Below are 12,585 nucleotides of genomic sequence, written 5' to 3' on the forward strand. Positions count from 1 at the left end.
ATGGGCTGACGTTGCAGTGGCGGTAATGTGTGTCAGCCACCGCATTCGCATGACCTACACCCACACTGTTTGGATTAAGGTGTTTACAGATACATAGATATACAAATATACTCGTATGTTGAGTTGTGGTTGCCCCTAAAAACATCTTGTATTAATTAGTACCGTGTACTTTTCGGTTACGTTGTTATTATATATGCATTTGTTGTTTTTCCCTGTGGGGTTCTTTTTCTCTCTCTCTTTATGCAGGTGTAGAAGCAGACTTTTAGGATGTTATCTTGTATTCTCTTTATCTTTCTGTCTCCTCTATTCTTTTGCCATTTTCGTTTTTCCCCTTTTGTTACTGTCTCTGTGTCGACTACATTTGAAATTATCCCAAAGCAATTTCTGAAAAAATATTTTTTTTCATATATCAAGCTGAGCATCATAGAGAAAACTGTAACGTTCCACTTGTAAAAGTAAATCTGTTGAGTAGCACTCTGTTGGGCAGAGTGCTACTCTGCAAGGACATGTTCACAAAAAATTATATTTTGATGCTGTGGGCTGTTTCTCTTCCAAAGGCCTTGGGAACCTTTGAATCAAACTCTACAATTCTAACAGTCTGAAGATGCCAAGATAAACACATCATACAAAAAAGCAAAGATGACATACCTAGGTTCCTAAACCACACACTCTTCCCCGGTCCACACCTCAAGATCTTGTCCATCGACACCACAAACTTAGAGGCAGTACTGATGAAGTCCAACCCACACTGGGAATAATCTTGATTTGGTCTTATGTCTATTTGATTTCTTGCCTTCAAGGTATAGTAAATGTTGATTTAAACAGAATTTGTATTCTTAATTTTTTATATTAATCAGGATCTGAAATTTGCCATTAAAGATGCAAATCTGGGGTGCGGTGCTGGTGGTGTAGGGGTTAAGCGTGTAACCACATATAGAGGCTAAAGTCCTCAAAGCGGCCGTCCCGGGTTCGAGTCCTGGACCTGGCGACCTTTGCCAAATGTCTCCCCTTCTCTTTGCCCCTCCTTCCTGTCTACCTACTATCAAAATAAAGGCCTCTAGTGCTGAAAAAATATCTTGAAAAAAAAAAAAAGATGCAAATCTGGACGTACTGGGCTTTTATTTCATTTGTAGTGTCTAATGAAAGTGCCCAGAGAAAAACGAAGACAAAGTTGAAACAGTTAAAAACCAGTAAGTGACTAATATAAGTTTAAAGACAGTTAATCACATAAAATCAATTCTAACAGCCAACATAAACATGTCATCCACAGAAAGCAAAGATGGCACACCTAGGTTCCTAAACCACACTCTCCTCCCTTGTCTACGCCTCAAGATCCTGTAAATCAACACCACCAACTGACTAGAGCCAGGACTGATGAAGTCCAACCCACACTGGGAACAATCTTGATTTGGTGTTATGTGTATTTGACTTCTTGCCTTCAAGGTATAATAAATGTTGTAAGATTTAAACATGAAGAGTGGTGAAAGCAAATGAGCACAAGTTGCATTCTTTATTTTTTATATTAATCAGGATCTGTAATTTGCCAGTAAAAACTCTCATCCCGCAGCCCGGATGGCTCCGGGATCAGCTCCTGAGTCTGAGGCCATGGTTTTTAACCAGAACAGGGTGGATTGCTTCCTCCTGGTTGGAGGTCAGTCTTTGCCTCAAGCAAAAGAGTTTAAATATCTTGTTCCTTGGAATCCAACAAAACAAGTAGGAGAAGGTTAGTTGGAAGGGAGATTTCTTTTTTTTTCGGCTCAACCTGTTACTCCTGTGAGTTGAGCTCAGATAAACAGATGGATGGACGGATGGACAGACGGACGGATGGAATTATACATCCTACCTCATAGGAAAAAAGAATTGGCCGATAATGTTAAGGCTTCAACTAATGCATTTTCATCATTTTCCATGGCCTGTGGCACAGTGCAGAAGACTAGTTGTTTTGTGACCGGAAAGTTGTGGGTTTCATTCCAGCTTCCTCCTACCACATGTTTATGTGCACCGAAACAAAGCATCTAACAACAAGTTGCTTATTACTTTAATTGGTTGGTATGACGAAACACACTGAATAGGTTAAGCTTATTTACCATTGCCAGTCTATCAGAGTTCCATGAGTTTATTTTTGTTCATTAATGCAGCATCACTAACTTTATTTCAATGGGTACCATGAGCCTTTAGAGTGATGTAAGGCAACATCAACAGTAGGAGGGAGGAACTCTTCATTAGCCATACCAGCAAAAGAATAAAGCCAAAGCCAATTGCCAAAAAGGGAAATGTTATAATTTCTGTTCCATTCAGTTTTAAATTCAAATGACTTGTAGCACCAAAGATCAAAGAGAGGAGGAGACGAAAGATAAAAGCAGATAAAAGACTGTCACCATAGTACCTTCAGTCAAACAGGCTCTCTGCCTCACTATCCTGAAATTAATTAAAAAACAGAACAACCTAGCCCAACCTGTTCTGTCACACAGGTTTCAGGTCCTTTTTTAAGCAAAGTCAGATTAAATAATGTCTGTGTTGTGCAAATTGCGCCCTACTTATCTGTATTCTGCCTGCTCTCCTCTTTCAAGAATGAAGGGAAGGAGTGTGGCATGTCAGAGAGGGGAGTTTTAATATCCTGAGTGGAATTCTTCTCATGTTCAACTTTTCCTGTGTCCCATTGGACCACAGACCTCATCTGTAGTTGTCCTTGCTGCACATTGTTTTGTACCGGAGTCCTTCATTTGTGTGTTTAAACTGTTCACTGCCTGCTAGTCATTGGCTGGCTTTTTTATGGGAGAAAGATAAACCGACTTTGCCCCATCTACCTGCAAAATGTTAGCTTTGGAATGACGACGTGAGGGGAGTTTTACACATACCCTGTGAATAAACTTTCCCCAAAGACAAATGGTGTTTTGACAAAAATTCAACTTGGAAGACTCACCTCCACTTCCGGTTCCATCTAACTACTCCACTACGTTCTCCGCTCCAACTAATCAGCTCCAGATCCACATTCCTCCAGGCTTCACTTTAAAAGACCTTCGTACGCAGTCTTTCCTGGTCTTCAGCTGAGCTTCGACCCTCCTCCACCCCTCCTCAGGCCTCCACTCCACTACCAGTATCAGGATCCCGGGGGGAAGACTTCTCTAATTCTAACCCTAAGATGTTCATTCAAGCTCATGTTATTATCAGCATCCATGTCTTCCACCAGGGTCCGAGTGCCAAAAGAAAACAAACATCAGCTAATAAACTTCTCTAATTGCCATCTCTGTGTTTCTCTCATGTGAGTCTTTCCAGGTTGGAATGGGGATGAAGCATGTTTCCAACAATTATAATTAGTGAAAAACGCATGATCATGATATTATTAGGCAATTTTTTAGCTGTTGAATCAATAATCATTTTACCAATGAATAATTGTTCTGCTAATGATAACAGTCAATGGTTCCCTACATCCTTTTTTAAATTCAAGTGTATGAGACATCATCAGCTCCTTTTCACATAGTAAGATTAGGTATCGACAACCTAGTATGATGCAGTTTAATGCTTCAGACCAACAAACTAACAAGAATCACATCAGAAGTCAACATGCAGCATGTTTAATTCAACCTATTAATCAGAACTTCTAGCAACTTTTAATTTGTGATCCATAACTTCTTATTTCTGGGGTACATACAGCAATTTAATTCTCTTAGTCACTCTTATAAAAGGGAAAACACAAGAAAACATCATACAAGGTAGATGTGTCTTGATCTTAAGTCAGGAAACAGCTGCACACCTAAATTTGCCTGCATCTAAAGTCAGAGCAATATTATCACATGTTAAACTGGAACTGTGACAAACAAGGACCCACGTTTATCCAGCCAAGGGTGTTAAAAAAAAAAAATGCCTATAGCTCACTGTTAGAGAATGACAGCAAAGAGGGGCATCTTGGGGTCACCTACTCTTCATCTCAGCCAGTAAACCCACTAGATGCATATATATATAATATATGCATATATTTATAATATGCGTATATTCTCCCACTTTCTGTTTGGGAGGCATACCAGGAAAAATCCTTTACTACTACTATCACAATTTTAAGTTTGATGAGTTTGCTAAATGAATGTTTCCCTGCCAAATGTTTTGTTTTCGGTTGAATGATTTTTCAAATCATTTGCCAGGGGTTACTGTAATTGTGCAGGGCAATGTGAAACTATCAGTATGGTGCTTGCAAAGTAATGTAGGCCTAAGCAGTCATTACTAAAAAGAAATTTAGATGCAACCCTCAGGCTGAGCCCCTCGGTGTCGTTCTGGTGTCTTTTCATAATTGCTTGTCAGTTGTTGACAAACCAATCAGGGTAAAACTTTGGTGTGGTCATAATGCATCTCACAACAGCATTTTTCACCATTCCACCTACTGCTGATGTTTTTCGGGTTTTTTATGGCCTTGCTTATGGGAGATGTTGGCTTTTTACAGGACTTCTTCAGAAACTGTTCAGGTGGCCACCTAATTCTCTCTTTCGGGAAAGGGAGGAGGCTGCAAATGTCCAACGAACTTTGGGGGAGTGATCCACAAGGAGGGGGTATAGCTGGAGGCTGGTTCGGTGTTATAAAACAGCACCGCCGCCACTGAGAGCGCAACTTTGAGCTGCCAACATCCCTGGGTGTCACAGAACTCAAGCCACAGCTGGGACCGCAGGCTGCAAGACCCTCCTCCGTCCTCTACAACACTGCTCCTCGGGAGTCCGGTCCGATCCGGTCGTCTTGTCCCGCTCCGCAGACATGGCACTTGTCCTCCGAGTGTTGTCCGCTGCCATGTTCGCCTCAGCCGTCGTGCTGACTGCAACGTCGGCCGAGCTGAACGAAATGTAAGTGAAAAGGTTTTCAAACAAACTGCCGCAGGTTGTTATGGTAACAGAAGGTGGCTTTACAAAGTGGAAACGAAGAACTCACGCGCTGGAGTTTGCAGGACAAGCAGGTGCACGTGACCAAACAGGAGGAAAACAGGAATTTTGGCTCGTGGCAGGCAGTTTGTGGTGTTTTGTTTTTACCGACGTTGAGATTTGTAAAGTCCTGAGGCCTCAATGTTTGCTTTAACGATTATAACCTGCTGTGGTATTCCAAAATTAAGTCATCCATGTTTTTTTCACTCTTAAATCAGAAATGCTAAATATTGCAACCTTTTCCATGCTAAGGGAGTGCGTTTAGGTGACTTACTTTAGTCTATTTTTGTGTTTTAAAATGAATACTCTGTAGTAGTTATACACGAAAAAAAATCAGTGGCGCTTAAATTTATCAATTGATATTGATATTAGATGTATGTCAAGATACGAAACTGTCAAAGATAGGAAACTGACAGTGGCTCTAGCATTACCTATAACATTTTGTCAGTGTAACAGCACTGTTTCTTGCCAAAGTTTTGCCTCAGATTTTAAATGGCATATATGAAAGGCACACCATCTTAATGAATCGTTCTCATTGAGAACCAACCATGAGTCATCTCTTTTGATCAAAAAGTGTATTGGAAAAAAATTGATAAGACCACAGGCCAAATCTTTTATGGTATTGTGAGGCATTTTTAGAGTCTACATTGATTAAACATCTGACTTTGCACCTGAATGTTTCAGTTACAACTGTAGAGATCCCATCAGACTTTATTTTTTCTGGTCTTCTCAGTTTTACTTTGAAGATAGCCTTTGTTTATACTTTTGTGTCAGCCCCAATAAGTAGTTTCCTGCATTACTGGGACCAGGGCCAGCAGCTTGAACTGGGCATTTCTTAATCAAACACTTCCAATGGCATGCTTTAAAGAGCGTTCTTTGCTGTTGCCCTGGCAGTACAGAGTAATGTAGAGGTAGAAACAGTTAATAGGTATTTGGTAGATCAGTCAAAATGAACGTAGTAGTGTGTTTTAAATAAAGTCTCAACAGTCCCTGAACTTCACCTCTATGTGTGGTAACAGTCAATGTCCCAGGGGAAAAAAGATATTCAGTAATCCTACAGATCTGTGGACTAAGACCATTCTAGGAAGATGGAAATAAACAAAGTTTTGTTTACTTGAATGTAGATATGAATAAATGAAGGATAGCTAACTTTTTTCACTCAAACAGTAAATATGGATGAACAATATTGACAAAAGTACTGGACCATCCCTCCAAATCGTTGAACTCAGGTTTTCCAATCCATTTTATGGTCACATGTTTATAAAATCCAGAAACTAGTTATGCAGGCTGCTTATGGAAATTATTTTGAAAGATCGGGTCACTTTTAGGAGATCGGCAAATTTTAGCGTGGTACTGTGATAGGATGCTCCCTGTGCAATAAGTTCAGTTATGAAATGTCATTGCAATGAAATATTCCACAATCATTGTTTTGCAAAGTCAATAGCCTCAGACTTTCAAAGTTCATGTGGCCTTCAGATTACCTGAAGAACAGTGCCTAGAGAGCGTTATGGAATGGGTTTCCATGGCTGATCAGCTGCAAGTAAGCATCTGAGAGAGATTGGAGTGGAAGAACTTGACTGGTCTGTAGAGGATTCTGGCCTTAACATGAGCACATTTGCGATGAATTAAAGCAGGGACTGCTAGCCATGCCTTTTTGACCAACATTAGTGTTGGACAAGAACGGTCTCCTACAAAAACGGTCAAAGAGTCTCACAATGACACTTCGAAACAATGTGGAAAGCTTTCCCAGAAGTGAAGCTATTAAAGCTGCAAAGGTTTGATGGTTGTCATATTAAAGCCTTTATTATTAAAATGAGATATCATTAAAGCTTGTGTGTGTTTAAAGTCAAGTGACCCGATACCTTTGGTAAACAGCTGTTTCAGGGTCAAACATTTACAGCACTCAACAAATTGTCTTAACAGATTTGACCAAAAACAGAGACACAGTCTTGTTTGAAACATCTGTTCGTATTAGAAGATTCTGGCTGATATTGAAAAAATGTCCATTAAATTCTCTTTTTTTTCTCTCTCTCTTTTTTTTTTCTCTCCTTGCAGGATCTATGCAGTGACTGTTAGCTCCCGTCTGACTGCAGGAATACAGGAGACCCTGTGTGCTCATGTCCAGAACCCCACAGAAAGGATCTCTCTGACCATCACCCTGACCGTGGGCTCCACCAACAGTGTCATCCTAAAGGATACCGTCTCCAAAGAGTACTACCAATGTATTAACTTTCAGGTCAGCCTCGTTTCTGTTTGCTCTCTTTTGTTTGCTGGCTGTTTTCCTGCAGAACTGAACAGAACTTTATTTTTCAATACATTAAATGCATTGATGATGTTTCTAAACACAGTGTACTTTCCTCTCCCCATCCTCTCATTGTCCGTGTCATGGAATGCCGCAGATCTTGGCATCATTACGTGCCTCATTAGATAACTCAGGCAGTCATCAGCAGTGGGGCTCAGTAAATGAATTCTCTGGTTTCTGTTACACGTCTGCTTGTTGTTTTGCAGCTTGCAGGCCTTGCTTCATATTGATGAGGAGACCATGTGCCTGTTTCTAATCTACTCTGTAACAAAAACTTAGTTTTAGTTTGTTGGGCAGCATTTGGCCCAGCTTCAGGAATGACTGGGTGTTTGCATCCTTGCAGCCAACTTGATAGGGCTTTATCTTACAGGATTAGCTTTCTACCTGCATTCTTCTGAAGAACACCTTCTGTCCTGTACTCTCACTCGCAGATTGATGGGTTTGAGGGAAAAATACCCTTGAAACATTTTCCTGAATGAAGTTTCGGTCCCTGTAATGCAATAGCAGCTTTACTGGCAAGCAAAGACACACAGTGAACAAGTTTGAGAACATTTTGTAATTAAATTGGTGGAAAAGCGGACATAATCTGTTTTTTAGCCCACAGAGCTCAGATGACTCTGCTTTCATGCAGTTATTATCCTCTGTTATACAAGACACCTCTTCTTGCAAAAACATCCCATACCTTTTCTCCTTTTTTCTCTGTCTTTCCCGTTCAGCTTTTATCAAATTACAACCAAAAAACTCAGCTGCTTCTATTGGGATTTTATGTGACAGACCAACACAAAGTAATGACCTAGATGTGAAGTGGTGGTAAATTATACATGGTTTTCAAATTTGTATACAAATAGAAACCTGCAAATTGTATATTGTTGTTCACCGCCCTTTACACTGATACCCCTAAATAATATCCAGTGTAACCAATTTGCTTCCGAAGTTATCTAATGTTTAGATAGATTTCACTCATGTGTCATCTCATCTCCAGCTGTAGAGGCCTCAGACAACATTAGTGAACAAACTATGAAGGCAAAGGAACACAGCAGATGGGTCAGGTATCGCCGTTGTTGTAAAGTGTCCCATTTAGAGTCATATAAGGGACACAGAAAAAATATTATGTGTGTCAGAAAAGCAACCCTGTACACACAATAAAACATGGTGGTGGCAGCATTATGTCCAGCAGGAAAACGACGCTAAACATGCAGCCAAAGCTGCAAGGGCATTGTTTAGAACAAACCATATTTATGTGTTAGAATGGCCCAGTCAAAGTCCAAACCTAAATCTGATTTAGTCTGTGAATAGAAAATTGCTCTTCACAAATACTCTCCATGTAATCTGATTGTGTTTGAGGTATTTTCATAAACAAATGGGCAAAATATCCAGTCTCTAGTTGTGGAAAAGCTGGTAAAGAAATGCACAAAGACTTGCAGCTGTAACTATAGTAAAATGTGCTTCTACTAAATATTAACTCAGGAGGGCTTCATTCAAATGCACATTACCATTTTTAGTAATACGTTTTGATAGGCATGTCTCATTTTCCTTTCTCTTCTGTTATGCACTATTTTGTTTTGGTCTATCACATAAAATCCCAATAAAATAAATTGAAGCTTGTGATTGATTAGACATTGTATGTTACAGTTCTAACTGGAGTTTATATTTTTTTTACTGGTGTTTACAGGTGCCAACAGTGCTGATCCGAACTATAGCAGAGATTCAGGTAACACTGGAGGGTCAGGGTGCCTCCATGAGCAAGAAGACCAAAGTCATGATTGAGCCACCAGGTTTCATCCACATTGTGCAGACAGACAAACCCATCTACAAACCTGGACAAACCGGTGGGTGTCCCATGTCTGTCCATGCTGGAAGTGTGGAAGCGTTGGAGCTTTCAGCCGGGTGCTACAATTAGCAATGCTCTCCACTGCTTAGCAATTCAGCTGTAGCAGCACAATTTTGGACTATTTTACTGCATCTGCATAATGCTGAGCCATCACTTAACAACTTTGGGAGTTATTTCTAAATGCACAGAACCCCTTTCCTCAACAGTTTTCATCAGAAGCTGTTTAGATTAACTTTAAAGTCCAGTTAAACTGGATTTATTTTTTCAATCACTTCTTTATTTCTTTGGTTTTATTAGTTAAATTAGAAAAATCTTATTGTTTCACAGGATTCCTACACAGTCTGGAAGTATGGATTATGATCTGGGTATTTAGGTTTATACAAGTATGGGAATTACAAACAGCATGGGAAAATATTTGGATTTTCAGGGTGTGCTCTTCCATCCATCCATCCATCCACCCATCCATCCATCCTCTCAGTCTGTTTTGCAGGTTCCATGTTTAAATCTGACCACTGTAGAAATCTTTGCCATAAATACATGGTGAACCTTTGTATTTTCTATTTGAAAAATGAGCTAAAGCAGACTAACAAATTTTAATCAAAGTTAAAAATTTAATCTGGACTAACCTTGAATCTTGAGATAAAAATTGTAGAGGAACCCAAACTTTTATATTTGGAAATGATACTCCACCCTTTCCTTTTAATTAGAATATTTCCAGTAGGTTATACACATCATACATGCTTACCCTCATCTCAAAATAAAATGTTATATAATCTGTTCTATTTATACCCTTAGTTTGTTGCTTTGCTCATATTTATGCTTTACTTCATGCATCTGTCATTAATGGTATTCCTTTCTTGTCTTATAAAGTCAAATTCCGGATTGTCTCCTTGGATGCCAACTTCATCCCCGTGAATCGAGTGGTATGTTTAGCTTTTTTTATCAACTCATCTTTTGTCACTTTCCTGCAGCCCTGTGAGACGTGTGTCGGGGTTACGACAAGTGAACTTGGTAATGGGCTGTGATTCCTAGCAAGCAGTCGGTGAATGCGAGCAGCAGGGTCTATTTTGGTTCAGGAAGAGTGGGAGGTGGAAGCAGGGCTGTTTGTTGCTTTTGGAAGACGGTGTGGGCGTGAAGCGCTGTGTGGAGTAGTGCGATAAACATGCTGTCAGAGTTCATTTGGCGCACACTGCGCGTGACCCAAACATCTGAATCAATATGGGTGCGAGCCTTTTTTTCCCATTTCTAATGAAGGGGATGAGAACATGGCAGCTTGCTGTGAACGTGAAATCTCTATTTCCATAAATCCAAGCAGATGGAAATGTAAAGACCTCACTTCTTCGCTCTTACAGGCTGCAGAAGGGTTTTTGAATTTACCTTTTTTTATCTCTTCAAAGAATAATGTAACCAGAGAGGAGAGCATGGGTCTTCAAATAACCATTAACCTGAAACTGTTAACATTTTTCACATTCTGTGGATAATTTGGATCTAAATAGCCACACAATTCAATCCAGTGATGGTTTAAGGTCCATGCATGTTTGGGTGTTTGAATTTTCTCATCAGACTAAGTTGTTTGTTTTAAAATACAAATATTAAATTGAAATAGTTTGTCTTGTTTTCAAAAATGTATGAACAGAATTTTAAGCTGTTGGATTTTTAGTTTTTCATATCCCTAGACCATCACCCAATTCTGCTATTAATATGTAGAGTGGCTCTAGGAGGTGCTCTTTCTTTATTTCACCTTAATTTGCTCTCAAAGAGGAGTATGCTATAGAAATAATGCAAGCTGTTGTTTGTTTGAATGAAGGGAATAAAACGATAAACAGCTAATTTATTTACGCTGCAGAAATGTCCTTTCCTTACATAACAATGTCACAAAAGCTATTATATGCATCTTAATTCATTATTTTGTGCTACCTATGGGTTAAAGTCCCTTTTAATTTTACAGAACAGAAAAATAAAAACCACAGAGAACACATAACTTCTACATCCTCTGCATTCAATACATTGCTGACATCTACATTCTTCTTAAACTGGGAAAAAGATGCCTTGATTTTTTTCAAAAAAGGTTTTTTATTTATTTATTTTTTTTGAATAAAATCCAATTCTCAAAGCATATATGGACCTGAAACCCTTTCAGCTGAGATTGTAACAGTCTGGAGAATTGCAGAACTGTGTATTGTGCACATCCTCTTGGCTCCAACTAACAATGATTTTTTTTTTTCTTTCTTTCTTTCTATTTAGTACAGAGAGGTGGTGCTCCAGGTAAGAACTCAATATTTCTGCCCTGAGACAGAAACACTTTTGCTGAAGTCTGCATTTTCTTCCTGAGGAGTTTTGCCTGCAGGGAGAAAGCAAAGAGGCAATTAAAAAAGGCAGAAATAAAGAGGGTTGGGCTGAAGTTAAACTTGTGGATCTTAACCTTTTACTACAACAGATCTCACAACGCGACAGCGTTTAGGACTGGAAAGCTCAAAGTTATAGAATAATCCTTCATCCATGAGCTCAAGTAATGACAAATTATAGTTTTCAGTGTTTTAATTATAAAAGCCCATGTGACCAAATATTTACATTATATATTATTAGTATTTTCACAGTTTACCCGCAAATATTAATGTAATTTCTGTGTGTAGGATCCCAATTCAAATCGCATTGCCCAGTGGCTGAATCAGACAATCGGTGACGGCATCCTGGACCTGTCACACCCCTCTATTCCCGAGGCGGCACAGGGAACTTATACAATCAGCGTTGTGACGGACAAAGGAGAGGAGATCTCCCACAACTTTGACATCAAGGAGTACGGTGAGGTTTGGGGAGATTTGGAACAACACAGCAGCTGATCTTTGAGCTTGTTTGCGGATTATTTCATTGTTTTTGTTTTGTTGCAGTTTTGCCAAAGTTTGAGGTCCAGATAGACCTGCCCATTGTGATAACCATCCTGCATAAAACGACCACGTTTAAGATCTGTGGAAAGTAAGTGACTGCTAAGATTCAATAAATGCTAACCTCCAAGTTGTAGGTGTTTATTTTTTTGTTGTTTAAAAAGGTAGACTGAATGAACTTTGTTAAACAAAGTTTAAATGAAAATACTGTCCCAAAATTCCAACTTCTGACCAACAAACTAAAAGACTTGTGGCAGTAGTAAAAAAAAAAAAAAATGAATCCAAATGGCAACACAAACGACTTGAGCGGCTGTTATATTTAATGTATTTATGACGTATTAGGTTTTTAGTTCCTATTCTTTCAGAATTCAAAGCCAGAGGTCAGCCGGAAACCCTGACCTCAAAATTGAATATGGCTGCCATACATGTAAAACAGTTTAGATAAAAAAAAAAGGTCTTATGGATGGATCATGAAATCTGTCACTGTCAAAGTACTGCCCAGTCTTTGAAAGTGAATGTGTTTCAGTGTATATAATTCAGACAAACAGTGATTGGGTCTTAAATTGCTGATAATGGCTGAACACGACTGAAAAATCCAACAGTTTTTTTAACCATACGGTCAAGTCAGCAATGTCTTCATTTCCAGATCCCAGTTCTAACATCTGAGGA

The 12,585-nt window shown here is 39.2% G+C and overlaps 1 protein-coding gene across 2 annotated transcripts in view; it reads left to right on the forward strand.

Annotated features, from left to right (window-relative positions):
* The first annotated feature begins 3,892 nt into the window (after window positions 1–3,892).
* LOC124884066 (alpha-2-macroglobulin-like protein 1) overlaps window positions 3,893–12,585 on the forward strand; it is a 37,977-nt gene continuing 29,284 nt past the window's right edge. The window contains exons 1-7 of one of the 2 annotated variants that reach the window (XM_047391674.1): window positions 3,893–4,826; window positions 6,957–7,137; window positions 8,876–9,032; window positions 9,905–9,957; window positions 11,279–11,299; window positions 11,668–11,836; window positions 11,923–12,007. In XM_047391674.1, coding sequence (XP_047247630.1) covers window positions 4,741–4,826; window positions 6,957–7,137; window positions 8,876–9,032; window positions 9,905–9,957; window positions 11,279–11,299; window positions 11,668–11,836; window positions 11,923–12,007 — 752 coding nt within the window. In that variant the 5' untranslated portion in view covers window positions 3,893–4,740. Of the gene's footprint in view, window positions 4,827–5,040; window positions 5,167–6,956; window positions 7,138–8,875; window positions 9,033–9,904; window positions 9,958–11,278; window positions 11,300–11,667; window positions 11,837–11,922; window positions 12,008–12,585 lie in introns of those variants that run through there. The other variant, XM_047391675.1, reaches the window with a different exon arrangement.

This window comes from Girardinichthys multiradiatus, chromosome 18 (assembly GCF_021462225.1).
Source record: "Girardinichthys multiradiatus isolate DD_20200921_A chromosome 18, DD_fGirMul_XY1, whole genome shotgun sequence".
Taxonomy (NCBI): domain Eukaryota; kingdom Metazoa; phylum Chordata; class Actinopteri; order Cyprinodontiformes; family Goodeidae; genus Girardinichthys; species Girardinichthys multiradiatus.